At 32.4% G+C, this 24,503-nt stretch overlaps 1 protein-coding gene across 1 annotated transcript in view; it reads right to left on the bottom strand.

The window, feature by feature from the left end:
• The window catches only part of ADGRV1 (adhesion G protein-coupled receptor V1), a 671,454-nt gene that overhangs the window by 636,538 nt on the left and 10,413 nt on the right, over window positions 1–24,503 (bottom strand). The window contains exons 2-9 of the mRNA XM_051971448.1: window positions 20,947–21,131; window positions 17,033–17,182; window positions 14,830–14,925; window positions 12,019–12,123; window positions 11,016–11,129; window positions 6,258–6,823; window positions 5,377–5,647; window positions 4,159–4,488 (exon numbers count right to left, since the gene is read on the bottom strand). Of these exons, the coding sequence (XP_051827408.1) occupies window positions 4,159–4,488; window positions 5,377–5,647; window positions 6,258–6,823; window positions 11,016–11,129; window positions 12,019–12,123; window positions 14,830–14,925; window positions 17,033–17,182; window positions 20,947–21,131 (1,817 nt within the window). The remainder of the gene's footprint in view (window positions 1–4,158; window positions 4,489–5,376; window positions 5,648–6,257; window positions 6,824–11,015; window positions 11,130–12,018; window positions 12,124–14,829; window positions 14,926–17,032; window positions 17,183–20,946; window positions 21,132–24,503) is intronic.

Below are 24,503 nucleotides of genomic sequence, written 5' to 3'. Positions count from 1 at the left end.
CTAAATCTGTGGTCCTAGATCTGACATTTATTATATGTATGATTTGAGGTGAATCATTTAAACTACCTGGACTGGTTTTCTCATCTATCAAAGTGAGTAATATGAACTTAATATTCTCTATGTCTGAATTCCTGTGATCATATGAAATAGGAAGATGTTCTGTACTTGTAAAAATTATATTTTTTCTAATAATATTCCCAAAACCACATTGCAAATACACAAGAGGGGGGAAAAAAAAGTCTGGATCTCCATGTTATTTAAGAGCAAAAAGCAAATCAGTACACTTAATACATTTGTTTTCTGTCATAAATAGTTAGGCTCTCACCAGATTTTTCTACCTAAGTTTGAAACTTGATGGTGAGGGGCCTCATGAGGAAAACCAGGTAATAGATAGTAGCTAGGGGGAAAAGGGCAATGCCATTAGTCCTAGGAAGAACATAAAAAACAAAACTAGTTTTTAAAATTTCAGTCTCTTGAACCTTTTAAAAATCTTCATGGCTACATCTGAGAAAAACTAGTCTAGTGGGAACTATGGGTATTTAGTGCACTCTATCTATTTATACTATCCAACAATCCAAAAGGTAGTGAAGCTTAGTGAGCAGAGGACTGGCTATGGAATCAAGAAGCCTTGGGGCCTTTGACCCATACTTAAATGTGTACCATAGATAGGCACATTGACTCTCTTGCATCCTGATTGATTTTTTAAAAATTGCTCATTTACTGTAGTTTAGGAAGTCTCTATGATAAAATCTCAGTCCAAACTAACTACCTACTCATCTACATACATAACATATACATCATATGGTCCTAGCCAGGAACTATATGTTTTGTTTTGATGTAAATCATATTTTATTTTTTTCAATTACATGTAAAGAGTTTTTAACATTCATTTTCTTATGTTAAAAATCCTGTAAATATGTATAGGTATAAAGAGATTTTTTTTAATCATGAAAGAATCTATCTGACACCAAAAACAAGCACTATGTATAATGGGGATGCACTAAAACTTTTTACAATAAATACAGGAGGTAAACAAGGAGACCCATTCTCCCCATTATTTTTACAATTCTGGAAATGCTAGCAAAAGCAACACAGTAAGAGAAAGAAATTAAAGGCATAAAAACAGATTAAATAAGAGATAAAACTATCAATTGTACAATGCTTTACTTGAAAAACCCCAGAGAATCAGCAAAAATACAGTTAAGAACTTCAACAAAATTGCGGCCTACAAAAAAATCCTCAAAAATCTCCAAATTTTCTATATAACAAAAGAAGCAATAATAGAAATGGAAACCCCATTTCGTGTAACCAATAAAATGGCACATAGTAGGCATTTTAAAATACTGATTAATATGATAAATATAGATAAGCAAAGAAAAATCTATAAGAACTGATGCAGAGTAAACAAGCAGAGGCAAGAAAACAATATGCACTGTTAACTACAATAATATAACTGGAAATAACTTTATATCAAAAAAAATCAAAGGCAAATATAACAAAATTTTAAAGATCAAGTAGGATTCAAATGAAGAGATAGGAGAGGAAACTCATATTTAATTCTTTTGTGGAAATGGGAAGTCCAAAGGTCCTAATATGTTGTATATGTTTTCAGACTTTTTGGTCAATTCAGTCATTTTTTTCCTCTCTCAAAAAAAAAATACTTCTTGTTATATGGGATGCTCTCTGAGAGATGAGAGGGTAGATAAAAATTTATTTTAAAAAACAATCCTTATACCAAATAGATGTCATATCAAAGTTCTTCTTCCTCCAAAAGAAGGAAATCTACCATCCTCCTTCCTCCTTCATTTCTTGCTTTTCAGGATGTTCTGAACTTCAAAAATTTCTCCCTCTCTCTCTCTCTATCGCCCCTCCTTCTCCTCTAAACTCATTGTGTCTGAAATGCACTTGATAAGTTATTTAAGATCTTATAACAATATTTGTACCATTATTTTTGCTGCTATTTAATTTAAAGTCTTATCTAGAAATCATGCTTCCTGATGGTAAGGACCATATTGCCTTTCTGCTTCTTTGAATCTACCTTTCTCCCTACTCCAGTGCTTATGAACAGAAGGCACTCAGTAAAAATTTGCCCTTTACTATGAAAAATTCTCCTATTTTCTTTTCCTTTTAATTAGTCAACTATTTAAAAAAATGCATTATATAGGCCACTTGATAAAAATACTGCAAGTAGGATTTCTTATTACTTCACCCAAAAGATCTGATTGAATTAATGCAGCTGCCAAAAAGCATATACTTTATAAATTACAAAATAGCTTAGGTCCTGGGAGAAGCTCTTCATTCAACAGTCTTTAGTCATAATCTCTTTAGAATAATCAAACTTTCAACTGGCAAACCTTAACCAATGACTCTCTAGATGACAGGGCAGTGCGATATTAAAAATGAAAGCACAACTAAACTAGGGCAAACCTGTGCAACTCTATCCACTAGACCAGACCCCCTAATGCTTAAAAGACAATATATTCCAGCCTAGTGTTATATACAAAGGAAAAAAAATATTGGCTGTTTCTGAAGGCTTTTTCTCAGGAGTTGCTAAATGGTAAAGGATTCATAAATATCTTTATAAGAGCATGAAGCAAATATTTTGTTATTTAATATTTCATGTAAACCTGTCTTCATTAATAAAGTCCAAATGAAAGCTATCATGATGATTAAGAGGAGGATGAACGTACATCTGATTCTAAGAAACTATGATAACAGCATAATGTAATCTCTCAATGTACATTCATAAGGTACTACAAAATACTCAGTTGTAGCTTGCTGTAGTCATGCCAAAACACCTTACTGAGGTATTTTTTATACCTTATTGAGATGTCAGAAAGGACATCTGGACTAGAGCTTTTAACTTGAAGTTTGGACTTTTTTGCTTGTCTCTGAAATTTTTCTGGTTTTGTTTTGTTTGGTTTTGAGATTGGCTCTCCTAATTCCCCAAGGCTAGAAACACAGCAGCCACTTATATACTCAATCCTAGTATTGATCAGCATTGACCTTATTTGTGTGCAATCTAGATAGGTTTGTTCTTCCAGAGAGAGCAAAACTTAAAAGACTTAATATACTTAATAACTCAGTCAAACTTAGGACATGGGAATTGTTTTTTATCATTGTCTCTTCTGCAAAACAAAATGAAAAGAGAAAAAAGAGAGGCCACTGGATAAAGTTTAAAATTTGGTAAAAGAGAAAAGAATATAAAATAATAAAAAAGCAAAAAAAAATGCCACTAATCCAGATACAATTCATAAAACATTTAAGTTCATTTTTCCCCAAAAGGCTTCTGTGCCCTATATATTTTAAAAACACAACTATATTCATTTTAAAACCCATTAAGCAATAGTTACAAAACTAAAAAGTCTCATTCTTCCTTGATAAATTATACCTTGGATGTCTGATTAATCAAATTTTCTGGGAGTCAGAAAACACTTTTTTCAAAGCATCCCAGAATTGTAGAGCTGGAAGAGATCACTTATTATTTAGTCCAAACAGTTCATGTTAGAAGACTGAGCACAAGAAAGTAGAACTGATTTACTTGCTAACTAGTAGCAGATCTAAGATTACATTCATATCTTTCGACTCCCAATACTGTATTCTTTCTATCACATAATGTAACCTTTCTTATTTCATCAAATTATTGTCTTTATAGATAGTCCACTCTCCTAATAACATGCTGCCTTTCCTGCAATTTTCTAAAAGTAGATAAAGTATAAAGGAAAAAATTCATTTAATTGAACTTTTTTGAACAGGCATTTTAATGTAGTAAGACAGAGAAACATTGTGAAATCAGTACATACACTTTTGAATCCAGATATAGTAAGCAATATAGTAAGGCAGAGTTACATTTATTCTTCATGTCTGAGGGTTCAGTACATATATACTCTTGGGCCTGTTACATCTATTTTGAGTACACTTTGATTATCAGTTTTAGCAATATAGCATAACAAATAACCCCAAAGTAAATAGATCACTTAAAATCTTATATTTTGCCATGTAAGAGGACTGTTGTGAAGAAAGTACTCTCTTAAATTTTTCTGTATTATTATTGCTATTAAGTTAAAAGTAGTGTAAACTAGGGCCTAGTGATACTCATTTTATATATAAGAGGCTAATAATATAATTTTTATCCAGATTATAGAACTAATAAAATACCTGCACTAGGAAATGGGCCCCATTTTGAAGGAATGCATCATTTCTTATGGGTAATTTCATAGCAACTTGAGTTTTCCATTCTGGAAAGATGATACTATTTCTCCTAGACATATTTAAGATGCCATCTTTTGCTCGCAAAAGGTCCACAGGTCCAGCAGGAATATAAAATGTGGAAAAAAACATCTTCACATCGCCTTTAGTTCCTCCTTGTCTTGCAAATTTCAAAGATAGAAATCTTTCACCTGGGCTGCTCTCAATCTTCTGGTCTTCCAAAGGATAAAACTTTATTAAACCATAAACATCATCACTGTCCTGGATGTAGAACAAAAGCTGTCCCCAAAAAAGTAATTTAGACAATGCACATAAATTAATAAATTGTTCACCTTCTATCATTACTCAAATTCTCGTCACAAATTTGTACAAACAGCTCTAAGGATTTACATTTCTTAATTCTGTAAAAAAAATTCAAGAATGAACATTATATTTTGTATTAAACAATAGCAATAAAGAGGCAAGTATGATGCGGAAAATAAAGAGACCACTTTGGCATTAAAAAAATATGAGTTTCAAGTCCTGTTGTTGACAAATAAAGGTCTTATGAAACTGGCTAATCACTTAAATCCTAGGTGCTGCAAGCAACTTTTAAAGATTATTAATTACAGAGAAGAGCATGATCTTCATTGTTAGAGGGAATTTTCTTAACGAGAATTTCCTCTACTAATAAAAATAACAATGCAGTTAAAACAAATAATAGAAATAGAAAAAGAATAGCCCAAACTTTTAACTTATTAAGAAAAAGCCTCAAATGACAACAAGGGAGAAAGTGAGAGAGAGAAAATGAGAAAGAGTAAGGGAGGAAGGCAGGAAGGAAGGAAGGAAGGAAAACAAGAAGAAAGGAAGGAAAGAAGGAAGGGAGGGAGGGAGGAAGAGAGGGAGGAAAGGAAAGGGAAAGAGGGAGAAAGAGAGGAAGGGTAGGAAGGAAAGAGGGAAGAAGGGAGGGAGAGAGGGAAGGGAAAGAGAGAGGAATTAGGGAAGACCGAAGGAGAGAGGAAGGGAAAAAGAGAAGGAGGGAGGGAGAGAGAGAGAGAAGGAACAATATTTGCTCAATTTGTTTTCTCTTGGTATGATACCTGAAACTTAAATTTTATCTTCTTATGTAAAAATGTCAGCTTCCTTGCATCAGACAAAACACATCAGAACAAAAGCCAAGGGCCTTACCTCTGCTGGCTCACTCACTTCTGCCCCTCCTTGTACTGTATGAGGCAGAATTTGAAGAAGATAAGCTTCTGCCTCTTCAGGGAGATCATCATTAATAATAGTAAGAGAAATAGAGGCAATCATCTGCCCTTGAGCAAAATGCAGAATACCCGAACTTGGCATAATATCTGTTGTCACTGGAGAAGGATCGCTGCTGTTCCGTGTCATGACCCAACTCACTGAAATGTTTCCATGAGTTCCACCATTTCTTACCACTGTAATTTCTTCAAACCTACAATTTTTAAAAGAAAAATGCAAGTAGATGTATATATGTAAGGTAACAGATTATTATATTCATTATATTATATTTATGCTGTTAAATATTGTTATTTTATGTCATAAATATTGTTATGTTATTCCCCTTCATTGTAATGTAACATCTTTAAGGGTAGGAACTGCCTTTCCTTTTTCCTTGTATTTGAATCATTTGGCACATAGTGAAAGATAAATAGATGTTCAACATAATGTTATATATAATACAACTGTTTCTTGGATATGCATGCCTTATGTGAATATGAGCTTCAGAGAGAAAAAGATTTAATATTGACAAAAATTGTTATCCTAGTTATAGATATATAACTCAATAATAGAAATATATCTGACTTTCAAGTTAGCATCTATCCTAAATCATACACTACAATTCCATCCTTATTTTTAAGTTGAAATTAAAGTAACTTCTCAAGATTGTAAGAAGGAAATTACAAAGTAATTTCTTTGAAATATATATGTTGGTCAATTTGTTAGACAAACCAGTAAGTAAACTTTAAATACTAATATATTAAAATAATAATCAAGTTAACAACAGGTATTTATTATAACAAAAGAATAAAACTAAACCCTACCTTGAGACTCGGTCTTCATCAATAACAACTGTCTGTTCAAACAACACACTATTGAAAGATAGCACTCCATAAGGCTTATCATTTGCCTTAATGGTGACTTGAACCACAGAAGGATTTAATAACACAGCATCCCCCTGTAAAGTGTCCTTAAGTAAGACGATAAGAAAGGATTCAGCAATCTCTGGTATGGCATCATCGATGATTTGAAATTTCAAATAGGATTCGTGAACAAAAGGTGGGAAAATAATCGTAGTGTTTGGCTGGAGATCAATAAAGTCTACATTCTGCTCTGCATGCGCTGTTGAATTCCCAGTTACAACAGCATAATTGATTGAAACTTGATATTCATCAGATCCAATCAAATTTCCACTCTCGTTCTTACCACGAACCACTGGAATTGTTAATATATCTGCTTCCTCAGGCACCAAATAACTACTCTGGATAAAGCGTATTGGACTGTCATTTTTCCGAATAACAACCTCAATTGAGTTTCTTGTAGTGTTGATTTCAGCCCCTCCCTCTATGCTTTTCAACTTAATCAAGAACAGTTCATCATTTTCTGGTATCTGCCAAACAAAAATAAACACTGATGAATAAAATAGCATTGACAATACTGGCAAATCAACTTGCATATAAAGTCATGATTTTTTTCCAATTTGATTATAAGTAAACCAAAAATACATATCTAAAAATAACAAATGTGAGTAATCATAATCCCTTGACTGGTTTTCCTAAAGTAAAAGTTTTATTTTGGGAGGAAAACAATAATAAATAACATGTAAAGGATATATATTACAACTTGACTTACTAGCCCCTTAATCTAAACAATGCGTATTAAACATATTTTTCTATTTCATTTTACATCAATTTTAGTAAGTTATTGGTAACAGAAACTACAGTGTCTATGATTATCTGAGAAACAAATGTCTTATTAGATTCATTTTAGTAGTCTAGTGATATGCTTCAGTACACAGCAGTCACAAAAATTTCTGTCTCCTTTTAGAATATAAATCAGCCATTATTTGGGTCCAGAAAGATAGCCATGATGTGCTTCAGATAATAATGGAAAGCCACCAGAATCTGAGATATTTCTTGAGCCTTGACTGGATAATACTGAGAGGGCTTTGTAGAATCACAGGATAGAAGAGCAAAATTTCACATTTTGAATATTCAAATGAAAGTGTATCATTTCAACATGGATATTCCCTCCAATATAGCAAATTACAACCCATCCATGCCTATCCATCCTATGCTATTCTTATCCATGTCTATAAATTCTTGAAAGAAGGAAACCTTACTTCAAGTTACTGCAAGAAAAGACTATAAGAAAACATGAGAGGAGCCAGCCGGTCCCATCATGTCTCCATTCCTTGCTGCACTAGAAACCTGAAGGATTCTCTCTTGGGTGTTATAGGGGATTATCTTTTGGTTAAGATGAGCTATCCTACTTCTATTCTATATTGTCTGGCATACATTCTCTTATGTACCTTCTCTCATTTCTGTTTTACTATCATTTTGATTAAATACATTGCTTTGCTTTTTGCCATATGAGTTCATTATGGAATTGCTATTTTGTGGGAAAGGGATGCAGTCTGAGATACAGAGTTATTCTTTTACCCCCTGCAATGATAATACAACAATCAAAAGTTAGCTTAAATCTGATCATATCCCTTAGAACAATAATAATTAAGGCAAATGATAAATATAAACCTAGCCTGGTACCCCTTTTCTCTGAGGAGAGCAGAGTAGTCTCCAGCCCAACCTCTGTTTCTTTTTCTGGCAAGAATTAAAATATCTATCTGGAGGGAGAAAGAGTAGAGATGTACAGGTAAATACTTAATGACTGGCTCGCCATCTCAAAAAAAATGCACATATAATATACTTTTAAGTTCAATTTGTATTTTTAAAATTTTTCCATTACTTTAATAAGTTTAAACAATCAATAAAACAATAAAGCAAGCTCTGATTTGTAGTACTTATCAATTTCCAAAGTGTAAATGTTCATGTTGTTGACTAGCTATTGACTCATTCATGTTGTCTAAGTACTTAACTGATTCTACATATTTCCTAGCATTGTTCACTGTAATATAGTAGACTTCCAATTACTTTTTGATATTTAATATTAGAAATTAAAAGAGTCTGACTTTTTCCAACTACATGAAAAGTTAAATTTATCAGTTCATCAGATAGTTCCAAAATTTTGTTTGATATTTTGGAATGCAATTTACATATAGTATCACAAATAAGTAAATTTAACATAAATTACTTAGAAAAACAAATTACTGTCAAGTTTTCTTAAGACTATACAAACTGCCTCCAGAACACTCCTGCTCATGAGTTACCACCAGCAGAATATTAATATTATAAAGTTGAGCATTTGTTTCTAGGCAAACTTTGGGATCATTAAAAGACCTCTGCAATTTCTCAAACCATTTTAGTTCTAAGCTCAGCTCAATCTGAGAGAATAGCCAGGAAGAGAAGATGGTCAATAGTGTTAAGTGCAGCAAAGAGGACAAAGCCTGAAAAAAGACCATCAGACAGCTAATTTAGAGGAAACAGTACATAGGAAGACATGCTACAATAAGCTGAGGTGAACAGAAAAAAAAGCAAGGACAACAAGTGCAGTGGTTACAGCACCAGCCCTGAAGTCAGAAGGATCTGAGTTCAAATTTGGTCTCAGATATTTAACACTTCCTACTGTGTGACCCTAGGCAAGTCACTTAATTCCAATTGCCTCAGGGGGGAAAAAAAGCAGTGAACATAGCTTTTATTAAAGGGCATAAAGAAAAAGGACAACAGTTTGAGGAAATGACAATCTATTGAGGACTTTTTGAAGATAAGAGAAAGGAGCCCTAAGTTAGTAAAGACTGAAAGAAATTAGAAGGGTGTAGATAATTATTAAATCAATCTGATAGTAATGACAGAGGGGATGAGGACCAAGGTCACATGTATAAAGGTTGCATTTAATAAGAAGGAACAATCATGGGATACAAATCTCAAAAGAATAGACTGCAGATTAACCAAAAAGCAAAATAAACACAGGGTAGTTGAACAACTATAAGAATAAGGAAGTATATTTACAATTTTTTATTTAGTTATGTTAAGACTGTTAAGGACACCTCCGAACGTTTCTTTTTCACTTGACATATTTTTCCAGAAAGACTGACCCAGAGCATGCAGGAAGCCTTGAATGTGTCAAGGACAAAGGCCCCCTAGCCAACATAATTTGTTGTTTGCACCCCAGATGTTACCCCTGTGTAATCTTTGGAGACAAAACAGGAGCCAGTTAGTCTGTGCTATGTTGAAAAACTGCTTGTGTAGCTAGGACTCATGTAGATATGCAGACCATCATATTTTCATAGATTACAGTTCCTAAGGGAAAAGAATGTAGCTTTTGCCATTGCCCTGCTCCTCCCCTTAGGGAAGGGTTTTGTTCTTTTCCTACCTTTACTGCACTTTTCCTCTCCCGTGCCATATCCTTTTAGGAGGAGATTTCTGATATTGCCTCCTCTAATAAATAAAAATTCATTTTCTAAAGGCTAACCTTCCAGCAAGAAAATTCTTTTCCTAACTAGCATCTATGTATCCTTTCAAGTGAGAATTTAAAGGCTACCACATAATGAAACATTAGAGTAAGACTTTTGAAGAGGCTTTTTGAATAAGCTATAGATTTTTGAATAAATAATTTTTGTGTAAAATATATTCTTTGGTATGTCTGATTTCTTTTTATTTCTTTCATTTTTAAAAAGATGAATTGTCTATCTTTTTCCTTTTATATTCACTTACCAATAAGTCATTGCCAGACCATTTTCTTGAACCATGAGAACATATATGAAATTTTCTATAGTATAAACAAGCCATTTTTTTTTCCTGTTTGGCTAGTATTAATCACATTTAAATACTAATGTTGCTCTATTTCCAACACTAAAGAAATCACAGGTTCTGACTTTCATAAATGTATATACATGTATTTGACATATATATACATATATATTATATATAAAATTTGGAATGTTGTACATCCATGTGAAATCTGAGAACAAGAGCTCATTACTAAAACTAATATAATTTTAAAAGTGTTTATTACCTGCATATTAGAAATTATATGTATTAAACCCACTACCTTATATTTACATAGCTCTTTTTACTTTTTCACATCATAGCAACAACTCTAATAGCAAATGAGATAATATCTGTAAATTTCTTAGAACAGTGTCTGACACAGAGTAGGCACTTAATAAATGCTTATTCTTTTCCTTTCTCCCCACTAAGTTAAATATATCAAGTATGTATGTAATGGGGTAGTTAGATAGCATTGTAAATACAGTACCAAGCTTACAGTCACGAGGACAATTAAATCTGATCTCAGACACTTAATAGGCAAGTCACTGAGCACTACTTGCCTCAGTTTCACCTTTTGTAAAATGAATTGGAAAAGGAAATGGCAAGCTACCCTAGTATTTTTTCCAAGGAAACCCCAAATGGTTTGACAAAAAGTCAGACATGACTAAAAAAGGCTAAAAGACAACCACAATTTATGCAATACATGCAAAAAGTAGGAAAACAGATTTACCCTCTTACACTTGTAGCATTACTAATCACAGTTCATTAATTTTATTTAGGATTTTAAAAGTTTTTGCTTCAAGATCAACTATGCAAGCATAACATAATTTAATACATGCTATTAAGGTATTTGATTTCAATTTGTGATGCACAGATAAAAGCTTCTATAATCAAAATGCTAAATTTTTTGCTCACGTCATCATCCAGTACTGTCAAATTATAAACCACTATTGCTCTACCAGGAGGGAAGGTAATATTTCCTTTAACTGGACATAAATCTTCTTCAGGTGGGTTTGGACCGCCTTCTACCTGCAGATAGGTAGACAGATAGATAGATAGATAGATAGAGATATACACACACACATATATATACAAGATATTATTTAATAAATATAAATTCATTTACAGAATTAGTAGCACTATAGCGGTAATAATTTATAGGGTTCCAGACTGCAAGATTCTTTGCACAATCAATTACATTTAGTAATGGCCTCTTAAGAGGCTATGAAGATTGTCTTTCAAGATACTTAAACTTATAGTACATAAGCATATAAGTAAGCTCAGAGGTTCTAGGTTATCAGTATTTTTTTTAACTATTTAATCAAAGCTAGAAGGTAATTCCATAATCATCGATTACAATACTGGAAAATTACTGTCTTTTCCAGAAATTAAGGAAAAAATAATAACTTCATATTTCAATCTTTACAAGTAATATATAATCACATGGTAAATAACTTAAGTACAAAAATTAAATATTTATATTTATATATTTATTTACATATATTATAAAGTGGGCATTTTAAAGGTTCTAAAAATGCCATGTATTTGCTCATTTTTGCTTATATATTTAATGGAAACATAAATAATCTAACATGATAATTCTGCCCATGTGTATGTCTGAGGAAGAAGCTCAGCTTCACATCCATAATGAAAATTCTTACATTTAGACCATTTTAATGTTTTACAATTAACATTTCATGTGTTGAATTTTAATGATGTATTACTGCCTCTCAAATTCAGAGTAAAACAACTAATGAACATCTATTCTAAATATGTTATGCAATAGTACTTGTAACAAGATATAGTAAATGTTTCATATTTATGATCAATATTATGATTTTTTAAATGTAAGCAATCAATTAAATCTAAGAGATAGAAATGTAAATGTAAGTTTGTTTAAAAATAAATACAAACTTACCTCAAAACTCACAGTTACACTTCCATAGGTTCCTTTTTCTCTAATTAGAATGAGAGGTACAGATTCATTCCTTCCCCTGGGCTCATTCACTATGATTAAGGAAGGCTAATAAGGAAAAGTGAAGACAGGTGCTGACCAACTGTCATAATAGAAAGGAGTTTAAAAAACCAAAACCATAGAAATAGCAAATGCTCACAGTCAAGTTAATACAGCCTGTAAAATATACTGATTAGTGTATTACCATACAACGAACTAGCTCTAGAAATAATAGCACTTAAAAAACTACCAGTAAAAATTATTTACAGTTACCAAAGGGCAACAGAGTCTTGGAGTAGAAGTTAAAAGACCTAGGTTTTAGTTCTGACTCGGCTCCTCACAAATATAACAACTTCAATGAGTCCCAAGGAGTTCAGAACTTTGTATTATCTACCTTCATTTCCCATAATAGTGGCCAATAAAACTATAATTTTTAATGATTGACATTTCTTCATCATTCAAGAAATCATCACAAGAAGTTTTCCTTTCTAGGTCCAAGAAACTATCTTCCCAAGTAGTGGTTCCAAAAATGTGCAGTCAGTATCCTCTAGATCTAGATCAGGGGCTTTTAACCTTAACCTGGGTCCATGGATCATTAAGATTTCTATGTATAGATTTCAAGGGGTCTGTATACTTAGATGGGAAAAATGTTTTCACTAACTGCTAACTTATATTTTAAAATTCCTTCAGCTAAGAATTTTTAAAAATAAGCATTATTTTGAGAAGAGATTCTTAAGTTTTAGCAAATTGCCAAAAGGGTCAATGGTCCCCAAAAAAAGATTAAGAACTGCTAAATAGTCTAATACACACAGAGAGACACATAATCATAAGGACTAATGCCTCCTCTCTTAAGTTGAATCAAAAGTTGGAAAATTATGCTATTAATTCATTAAGAAACAACATTTCAGATGTAAAGTAAATTAAAGAGTTTAGCTCCATACACATCAGGGAGACCTGAATTGCCCCAGAGGCAAACTACGTGATCCTGGGCAAGTCACTCAAGATAAGAAGTTATTACCTTAAGCAACCCTTTAATAATACTATAAATTACAAAGTAGGTGCTGATCTGTACTGGTAGACATTTTCCTTCTTAGACATCTCCTTCAGCAATAAAACTGCAGGTCCAGTTAAAAAGAACCCTGAAACAAACATTTGCTACATCTGTATTCTTTATAGCACTTACAATTTATAAATACTTCTACATATATTGAATTATTCACAACAACCCTGAAAGAAAGAAAGGATATGTCCCATTTTACACATATCAAAATTAAGGCTCAATAATTTGCCCAAGATACCACAGCTAATAACTAGAACCCAGGTCTTCCTATTTCTAGTCTAATACATTTTAATGAAAAGCATGTTTATACTTCATTTCTACTAACAATCTAGACTGCCCTAGTATCTTTGTGTGGGATTTTTTTCTTTGAGTTACACAGCACTACTACTAAATCTTGGTTGCGGTATCATTCATACTTACTTAGGTATCCCTACGTCAAAGGGAGCTTGTCAGAGTGCCTATCATTCAGCTCATCTTTCATGCTTTTCCCTCTTGCCTATCTGTTGCCCCAGATAGAGGAAAAAAAATCAGTTGCTGATAGTTTTTTTCTGGTAAGGTCAAGTCAGGAGAAAAAATGAAACAATAAGAAGTAAAGCCAAAAAACAAGGGTAATGAATGCATCACAAAATTGTTAACTCTGGGGCAGTGTTCACAGCAATATACTGTGATGAATGAATGAATAACTAAGCAATAGCACCTAATAAGTATTAAAGGGTAGACTAAGATTCAATACTATACATATAGTAGATATTGATTGGATTTGTAATGATATGATTTAAGGGTAGAGAGCTTATTGTCCAAACAAGCCCCTGAAAGGTCATTTCTGTCAAGGCTAGAGTTGGATTGTGCATACTCAGCTTCATTCCTTTTACCCAAAATGTCCCTTGGTGATTGGTGAGATAGACTTATTAGAGAGATTAAAAAGAAGAAGGAGAGGAATGATGAAACACTTGAGTTGCTTTCCTCCTATCTTAGCAGTTAGGTGGTACAGTGGATAGAAGAGTGGATCCAAAGTCAGAATGACCTAAATTTAAATTTAGCCTCAAATATTGACTGTGTAATTGCTGTGTTCAGTAACTCACTTAAGCTTCTGTTTGTCTCAGTTTCTTCAACTACAAAACAGAGCTAATAGTAATCTCTCAGGGTTGTTGTAAGGATCAAATGAGATAATATTTGTAAAGTGCCTGGAATATGATAGGTGCTGTAGAAATTTTGGCTATCATTATTTTTTTTTCTTCCACTTCAAGTAATAAATGTGGTAATGATGCTTTTAACAGACTGTATGTAATACTATCTAAACAAACTATCTCTATATTCAAAATATTAACAGACCAACTTAATTAAAAGATCAAAAAAATTCCAGTATACTAAGTAATTACTATGTAATTCCCACAGACTATTCCAAGTTCAAACAATCACTCTGGCCATTTCAAATAGGAAAATATAACAGATTGTATCTACCTTCTTCCACTAAAGTTCTGTGCTAATGATAAACCATGGCATGGCAGTGACTCTGAGTTATGGTTATGGAAATAAGTAATGGTTATGGAAATGGTGCTGAGCTCTAGGAGACCATGCCAGGTTGAAAGATTTCAAGTAAATGGTTACATACTTCACAAAGGAGATGGATTCAACCATATGCCAAAATAGAATGTTATCCACATACAAATATTGTACTGTAAATTTAAGTAAATCAACTATAAAATTTAAATTACCATATCAAATGAAATAATTCCAAAGGCATTGTCATTTGATAATATGGTCACAGTCACAGATCTTGGCCAACCAAGCTTTATCTCTGATGATGGTTTCTAAAATGAACAGCACAAAAATAAGAAAAGAATGAAAAATAAAATTTATTCTCATTAGGATTTTTTTCAGATTGTGAACTGAAATACAAGTAAATTATTAATATCTTTAAGGAACAAGTCAAATAAATTCAAACACTGGCAGTAAAAAAAACTTCCCAATTAAACAACAAAGTCCTCCAAACAGGTTTTGAAGATCATATATTACACTTTGTTAATCTATTAATAACAAGAAAGAAATAAGGAACCAAGTATGACATGCATAATTCTATAAGAAAAAAAAATACTACCAGAAATCTCAGAAACTAAGGAGATAAGGAGATTTTTTTTCCTATGAATCAAAAGTCTATAGGTAAAGGTAAATATTTTTATAGCAATAGGAAAATTTCTCTATGAAATTTTTAATAATGTTCATCAACAACATAAATCAATCTAAAGGAAAAAGTAAATTGAGAGGCAAAGATATTTATTATTGGAAACAACTGAATTTATAAGTGAAGTGACACACAAGTACATAAGACTATGAAAATAAAGACATCATACTTCTAATAATTTTAAGACTGTTTTTTAAAAAAATTAACTTAGAAAAATCTGAGATTATTTGTATCATTCTCATAGAACAAACAGCAGAGGGTGATTAATCTTCATCCTATTCCAGTATTTTTCCCAGGGATATTACAAACTACTTTTGAAGAACTGGGAAACCTATTTCCTCACCAAGTGCTCCCTCCTCTTTTTTGTGCCCTTCCTCTTTGAAGTCAAGAGGCATGACCATTCTTTGTGTTTATATGTGTATGAGTGGGTGTGTATATATTGGGAGTAGGGAGAGAGAGAGAAAGGGAGACCAAGAAGACCACAACACTAGTTTCAGTATTCATGAAAGCAATTTTTAAGTTGGCTGAGTGGACCAGAAAACTAAGTTGTAAAACACATCTTAAGAACAGGCATTCAAATTGTTTTCACTAAAGTCCAGAACACTAAAATCATTCATTAGAGCTGACTTTTGTCAAAATTTCTGTTTTTTACGCAAATTAAAATTTCTTGTATAATAATGGTAATAATAATAATAATAATATCCACTAATATATATTGTATAACTATATAAGACTGATCTCAATATATATACTTTTGAAGCAATAACATGGATAGAATATTTAGAAAGTATCTCAACAAAAATTTATATTATTTTAATAAAATGAAGGGTCCCTAAGAAGACTATAGTAAGATTAATGCTCCCATATCCAAAAGGAAAAAGAGGATTCATAGATGGTTTAGGGAGCATGTTAAATTAAGTTTACACTTACAGAAAAAAAAAATTGGAATGAACTTCACAGCTACTAAAAGACTTATCAGTGGGATTATTTAATTTAGCAAAAATGGCTTACCTCAAGATGGAGCCTATGAAACAACTAAGATCCCAGATAGAAATCAAAATGCCAGGATCAATATCAACATGAACTTCACCAATAGTATCTTACCTGTTTCTCAAATGACGGTTATGCAGATTTGTTAAGCTAAACAGAAGGGTTTAGAACAATGATATAATGCTAATATATTGCTACCAAAATTATAAAAAGTAGAAATGTGCAACATATCACTGTAGGTTATACAAATTTACTATCTACCAAATAACAAAGAAAAGAACCTAAAGCCAGAGTTATACTGAAGAACTTGCAGTTCTTAATAAATTAATGGATGATAAATACCCATATCAAAAATACAGACTTCAAAATAGCTTTGATAAATCAATAAATTGTACTGAAACTAGAGCATTGCCACTAACAAAACTGTGCCTATAATCACCTAGGCATAATATTGATCCTAAACATTTAAGAACAATGTTTTAAGAGGTGCCATAATCTCCAAACTCCATGAAAAGAAAAGCTTTCAAAATATAGAGACCTAGAAATAGAAATAAAACTCAACTGGGAACATGATAAAATCCTGTTACATCCCAATTCTTTAAAAAGCAGGAATCTTATTTACCTGCAAAACAGTCCTCAAAATATTAAATAGAAGAAAATAAGAGCAGACTAGGACCAATTTTATCTGAATGTCATCACACAATATGAGAATGAAATAACAATAAAACTACAATTCTAGTATCTACCTGTAATATCAAGTAAAAGATGAATGTTTCATCAGGCTCTGGGATGTCATCATCACAAACTGCTATAAACACAGTCCTGTTGGTTTCTGAAGCAGGTATAAAAGCTGCAGCATAAGTGTCAACAAAGTCACCTGTATCTTCTCCATAAATCTAAAATGGATACAAGGATAAGGCCTGTTTAGCCAGGGATCCGGACAAACTTCTAAGATTAAAACTTAAAGAACCATTCAAAAGTAAGATAATGGAACTAACAATTAACTGAGACATTTCTATTAAAAACAAAGAAGCAATAACATCAGCTTGTGCTCACAGAAAAGGCAGCTAATCAGTGGTGCAGTGGTTGCAATACCAGGCCTGGAATCAGGAAGACTCATCTTGTTGAGTTCAAATGTAGCTTCAGACACTTACTAGTTGTGTGACCCTGAGCAAGTCATTTAATCTTATTTGCCTCAGTTTCCTTATCTGTACAATGAGCTAGAGAAGAAAATAGTAAACTACTCCAGTATCTTTGCAAGAAAATACCAAAAGGGGTCATGAAGAATCAGACATAGTTGAAAAAAATAACTGCTCATAGAATTAGCATTTCAAAGACAACTTAAATAATAGAAACCCTTAAACATATCTACTCTAAGCTAAAAAAAATAAGCCATTTTGGAGCCAAAGAAAAGTAACAGGTTTTGTTTTCCCTCTTTATTGTAACTGAAAATTAAAAAGTTAAACAAGATTGAGAGGAATTAATCTGCTCAAGGTTTTCAGGACCATTTATCATATTTCTTGCCAATTGCAATGGGATAATGCACTCTGAATTCAGAAATAATTCTTAATTCTCTCCCCCCAAGAAAGCTTCATAGTCTCTCAATATCCCTGAATCCTTAATGATTAAACAAGAAAAAAATGTTTATTTTTTCAAGATCCCAATAAATAAAAGGGGAGAATTGTGTTATTTAGTTATTTTTCAGTACTGCCTGACTCTTCTTGATTGCTTCTGAGGCCCAGCTAATTTTATGGATGAAGAAATGGAAGCAAACAGGATTAAGTGACCTGCCCAGGGTCACACAGCTAGTAAGCATCTAAGGCCAGATTTGAACTCAACAAGAGTTTTCCTAACTCCAGGCCTGACACTCTATTCACCATATCAACTAACTGCCTGACAATTCTTCTACTAACTTATTTTATATAAATGTTGCAAAGAAAATACTTTGTAAATCTTAAATACTTTCAACCATAAATTTTAACCTTAAAGCATTAAATATGTGCCAATTGTTAATTACTGTTGTTATAACTATTAACTTGACATAGAAATTATTTGTGTCTAAAAATAGTGCCTGCCTATCTACTTCCTTCTCATCTTACTCAAAAAATGGCAGCCTTCAAATATTTGAAGTCATCATATGGAAGAGGGATTAATCTTTCTCAGCTTGACCCAAATGGGCAAGAACCCAAACAGGGAATGAGTGATGCAGAGAAGCAGATTTCTGCTTCATGGAAGGCAAAGCTTTGTAACAATGAGAACTGTCTTATAAAATGGACTGCTCTGGAGGACATCAAATAAAGGCTAGATGACCAGAACAAGTTTCAGAGAAGGTTCTTGCTCAGGTATGAGTTAGAATTCATGGCTTCTGGCGTCCCTTCCAACTTGGAATGTGATTCTAGCAAGTGAAAAATCTTTTATTTCCATTAAAGAAGCAGAAACTAATCATGCATTCAAAGAAATAGGCCCATGAAACATCCTGGATAGGTACATATAAAGCAAATTAAGTTAAACTTTTAATTTGTTTTAATTTGACTATGATGAAATTTTAGATATACAGAAAATCCAAACTCCTTAGACTTTCAATGTAATGCTATTCTCAGAATCTGCACATGACTACATTATTGGAAAATAAGTTTTCACATAAGGTTTTCAAAGGGCCCACTGAATAATTTTTATCAATTCCAAAAGATAGATTCTTGTAGCAAAACTGTACAACAGTGCTGTCAACTGCCACACAAGAAGAAACTTTGTGGAGGCAGTTTTCTTAACTGTTATTCATCGTTTCCATAGACATCACTTATCTCTTAAGTTCCTCTTAAAACTTAGAAACTTATAAGCATATTCATGGTTAGGTGAATTTTTCTCAGTTTCAGACTTTCTAAAGGCTTTTTCTTTAGTACCTTTATAAATTCTAAGAGTTTCAGAATCCATAAAGCTGAGTTGAAACAGCAAGAATCTAGAACTAATTTTAATTTATATGAATTGCATTCAAGGTCCTAAATATCATTACATAATTTTAATTAGGTAAAAAATGAATAGGAAACAAGAGCAAATAGATCAAATGTATAATTTTAATTACATGAATAGCTTTGGCATGAATAAAATTAACAATTTATTATATGAATACAACAATTAATACAGAATAGGAAAGGAAGGAGTTGACTGAGTAAATGTCTATACAAAAGACTTCTAGATAAGAGTCTGATATTGAAGATATATAATTAACTTCGAGGATTCTGTGTTTAAGTTGTATCTTGTTCTGGTCTCCCTAACTATTCCTTCACTTCTAGTTAGCTTAGCAAGTTTAAAAGTAGCCAGTATAAAGTAGCAATTTGAGGAAGTAAGATTGCAAAGGGAAACCTAGAAATCATGTACAAACTGTCCCAAAGATCAAAAAAAGCATAATTTATAAATTGTATCATATCTGGTAATATATGCTAAATCAAAAAGAAAATCATCTAGGCCTTCCTGTCAGAGCCTTTTGGTCCTATGATATGTAAATCTCAGATAAGTTCCAGACATCCACGATAAGACCAGCAGATTATCAAACGATATTGATAACTTTGAGATAATGTAGAAAATTTAAAGTTTTACTGGTAATTTTGAGATTATTTGATATGTGAATGAACTAACTCCAAGGTAGCACAGATAAGAGTTAGTCTCTCCCACTCTCAGAAAAAACCTCCTTTCCTCCCTACTTCCCCAGCATTCTTCTCTCTCCCTGGGGTCCATGCTGCCCAATGGTCCCAACTGTAATCTATGATTATGAGAGTGAGCTGCCTCTCTTCTTTCATCATCCCATCCCCATCCCCATACTATCTGCCTTTGTATCCCTTTTCACGACTTGTCTCTGTACTTTATATGTCTTTTTGCTTCTATATCCTCTGTGCCTTATCAAAGTGAAATTACAGCCTTGCTTCCTGCTGCCATTGTGGTTTTCCTGGTGAATTTTTAAAGAACCAAGGATGTCCACCCAATTTCATAATTTCACAAAATAATGATCAGTTCAATTACATAAGGATGAAAGTCATTCCCCAATGGGTAAGTGATCAAAAGATATGAACAAACAGTTCTCAAAAACTTGCAAAAACTGAAATTAACCATATGAAACAATATTCCATATATTTAATAAGAACAAATGCAAAATGAAATTCTGAAGATTCGCCTCATACTAAGCAAATTGTTCAAGATAACAAAGGATGGTGATAGGTAATGTTAGGGGATCAGAGTAGAAACAGAAGCTCACTAATACACTACTGATGGAGTTATGAATTCTTCTATCCATTACAAAAAGTATTTAGGAATTACACAAATAAAGTACCTAAAACATTCATATTCTTCAGCCAAAGATTCTGTTATGAGTCACATATTCCCAAGTAGATCAGTAATAAAAAGAAAATTTTTTGTAATAGCAAGGAATCAGAATCAAAGTATGCTTTCATCAATTAGGGATTTTATTTTAAATAAGCTGAGATACATAAATTTAACAAAATATTATTATTCTGTAAGAAATGAATGAAATGAAGCATAGAAAGACTACATTGCAAATGGGCAAAACAACAATAATAACATCACTAGGGAAAAAATAAAAAATTTTTTTAAAAGAAAAAGAACTTACATATCTAATCAAATAAGAGCATTTACTGAAATATTTCCTTACCGATACAATTGCAGTGATATTGGCTGGCTCTCCTATTCTTTCAATCACAAGCCGTATGACTGTTGTAGCTGTTTCATTAACAAGGAATTCTGTTTGTCCAGCAAATCTTACTTCTGTTTCTCCAAACACAAAACTGATGAATAATACTGAAAGAAGATTAACTAATAAAGAAGCAGAGAGCATCCCTATGGTGGTGGGAGAAAAAGAAAAAAGGGATGAGATGTTAAAAAAAAAATTGTTCTTTAAAACAGAAATAGCATTTTTCTATTGACCCATAATGACCAAACAAGGAATCATAAAACAGACACTTAAGCATGAATATATATAATACTAAAAACTATTTCGGATAATTACAAATATGAAATCAAGCCAAAAATTACAACTGTCATTATAATAATTTCTTAGTAGCTGACAACTACTATTCATTCTCCAGCTGCTATAGTCTTCAAATAGCGCTACCTGGTCTTAAACTTATTCATGAAATTCAGTTCACCAAGGATTTATTAAGCATGTCTTTATTCTCAGAAAAAAAAAAATCTAAAGAATAGCATGGAAAATCAACTCAGCCTTCATCCAAGTTAAGCAGTGGAACATCAGACAGGGTTGAAAAAGAAAAACTCAAATGGAATATAGCCAATGTTGATTGAATTCATTCTTCATTTATTCAATAAGCATGTTTTGACTGCCTACTCACTGCTGGGTATGGAATGTGAACATAGAAGCCCAATGTAAGCAAATACTCAGAAACCACAAAAGAGAAAATCTGAGCAGTAATTTTGCATTTTCTGATTGTTGGTTTATATACATATTATTACCTTTAAGTTTTTTGGTTTAGGTTTGTCTGGGTATTTCTTTTTTCCATCTATTTTGTAGCTATCATGTAGTTATTTGAGGCAAAAAAATAATAATATAAGGAAACTTTTAGGATTAAAACTTTCTTCCATTTTACTGAGTAACACAATCACCATACAGAGAATTTGCATTACTTTTTAAAAGCACAGTCTGACAATGTGTTCTCTAGTTGCAATCAACCCAACAAAAATTCATTCTGAATCATCAATATTGTTCTTTTTCATGGCATTATTCATGATTTGAGAGCTTTCCAAAATGCATGGGTGCACTGTGCTTTTAAAGCAGTACTTTTTTGTAATGTAGATGTACCTTTAATAATAAGAACAATTTATCTCATGGATCATTAAGATTCTTTTAAATCTATGTGATCAGTCATGTGAGCATAATAAGCTAGTTTGTGTTTAGGGTTGTTGTTGTTGTTGTTTGAAGAGAAAATTGTGTTATTTATTGTATTAACTAAAACACTCCCTCCATTTTTAACCTTGTCTAGGTAATAATTGAACTTCTCTATATATTATTTGCTCTCCCTTAGTACCTATGCTACGTTTTTATGTAGAAAGGGCATTAAATATATAGATTATTAGTAACTCTCAAAGACATAAACACAATTTTTTTTGGCAAATATACTCAATTAATTATTCTTGAAGTTCATAATGAAAAACAGGTAACAATGGATAGAGTCTGATGTATACCTTTCAGAAGTGAATTTGAAAAAATTCTTGCGATCCCATGGTTGGAAACTTTAAAAGTAAAGTTTAATTCAAAGGAATAAAAAAGACTTTTAGAAATGAAACTCTAGTTGTATAATAAATAATTCTGATGAGAAAAAGATGAATTAATTCCATGGGGTATTCATCAAAATGATAAATAAGAGATGAAAGTAAAGGCAGGTGCTAGAACATATATAGAAAGAAAGATAAAACTATATATTACATATGTATTTATTTTAATGGCAAGGCAAACAAAAAATGGAAACTAGTTGACATGGTAGAGTGCCAGGCCTAGAGTCAGGATGATTCTTTATATGTCTGTTTGTCTCCATATATACATAACATGTCCAACTACCTCGCCCCACCAAAAAGCAAACAAACAAAAACCCAAGTTGGCCCTCCCCCTAATGTCTCCATTTTTGTTTATAAAACTAACTTCCTGTCAGTCTCAGGCTCATAGACCAACAATGACCCTTAATTTTTACCTTTCCATCACTCCCTACGTTAAATTTGTTATCAAGTCCTATCATTTAACCTCCATAATAACTCTTAAACTAATTTCTCCTTTCCATAAACACTGCAAAAACCCTCATTCTTTACTGCCTGGACGAATAGAACAGCCTTTGTTCCTGCTCCAGTATATCTTTTCATCTTGTCTTTCTCACTGTTGCCAGAGAAATCATCTAAATTCATGACTCTAACAACATTCAGTCCTTTTTACCAAATCTTCAGTGGTTCTTAACTGCTGGGAAGAAAGATCATTTCTGTAAGTACCTACAATGTGCAGAGCACTGTGCTAAAGTGCTAGTGATATAGAAACAAAACTAAAATAGTCTCTGCTCTTAATGAATCATATATTAGGAAAAAACAACAAATAGGTAGATAAACCATGTAATCCAGAATGCTACCTACAGAGATCAGGATGGGCCTCTTTGGCAGTGGAGCTAAACCTCGAATGGAACCCTGGATTCCAATAGAGAGAGAAGTGAAGAGAGTGCTTTGCATTCTAGGCATAGCAGACAGGCCATACAAAATTTTGAAATGGGAGATAGAACATTTGCATTGGAAATAGCAAACAGGACAGCTTGACTCAACATGATGTATATAAGAATAATGTGAGAATAAGTGTCAGATTATAAAGGGCTTTAAACACTGAGAAATTTTTATTTTACTTAAAGGCATGAAGGAGAGACATTCAAGATAGGAGATATTGTGAAAGCTACCTTTATGAAGATTTGATAGTTGTAGAAAGTACCATTTGAAAAAAGGAAAGACTTGAAGAAGAGAGATTAATTTGAGGACATTGCATGTAATATAAGAGGGACTATACTCATAGGTGGCCATATGGTAGGAAATGTTTAGGTGATAAAAATTTCCAGGACTTGGAAACTGACTGGATATGAGTGAACGAGAGAAAAGGAAAAAACAGGGAGGGTAAAGGATGAACTTAGGAGTTACTCCCAGGTTCAAACAGTCAAGTACTTACTAGTTGTAAAACCTTAGGCAAGTCACTACTTCTGTTTTCTTCAGTTTCCTCAACTATAAAATGTGATAATAATAGCAACTACTTCATAAGTTTTATAAAGATCAAATAAAATAATATTTATTTTTAAAAATGACAAGCACAGTATCTGTACCATATAAATATTTATTTCCCTAATCTTTTCCTTACTTTCTCTCTTTCTTCAATATTTAACTCAGTATTTGACTCCTCCTTGAAGTCTTCTTGATTCTCTTCCATGCTCCATCAAAAGTGACAAGAAGAATTCAACACTGAACTGCAACTGTCCCCCAATCTAAAATGCCTAGTCCTATCTGTCTGCCTATGTAATTTTGACATTTTGGAATTAAAGATAAAGGAAGATCAGAAGGAAAAAAAAAGGATAGAACAATGAAAATTCAATGAGAGATCTAAAACAAAGTCAGAAAAAGAATCAATCAAAAGCATTTATTAAGTGGCTACAATATGTCAGGCACTATGCAAAGAAATGAGAA

This window comes from Antechinus flavipes, chromosome 1 (genome assembly GCF_016432865.1).
Source record: "Antechinus flavipes isolate AdamAnt ecotype Samford, QLD, Australia chromosome 1, AdamAnt_v2, whole genome shotgun sequence".
NCBI classification, from domain to species: Eukaryota; Metazoa; Chordata; class Mammalia; order Dasyuromorphia; family Dasyuridae; genus Antechinus; species Antechinus flavipes.
The sequence above is the reverse complement of the archived record's forward strand: the minus strand, read 5'-3'. Positions and strand labels throughout refer to the sequence as shown.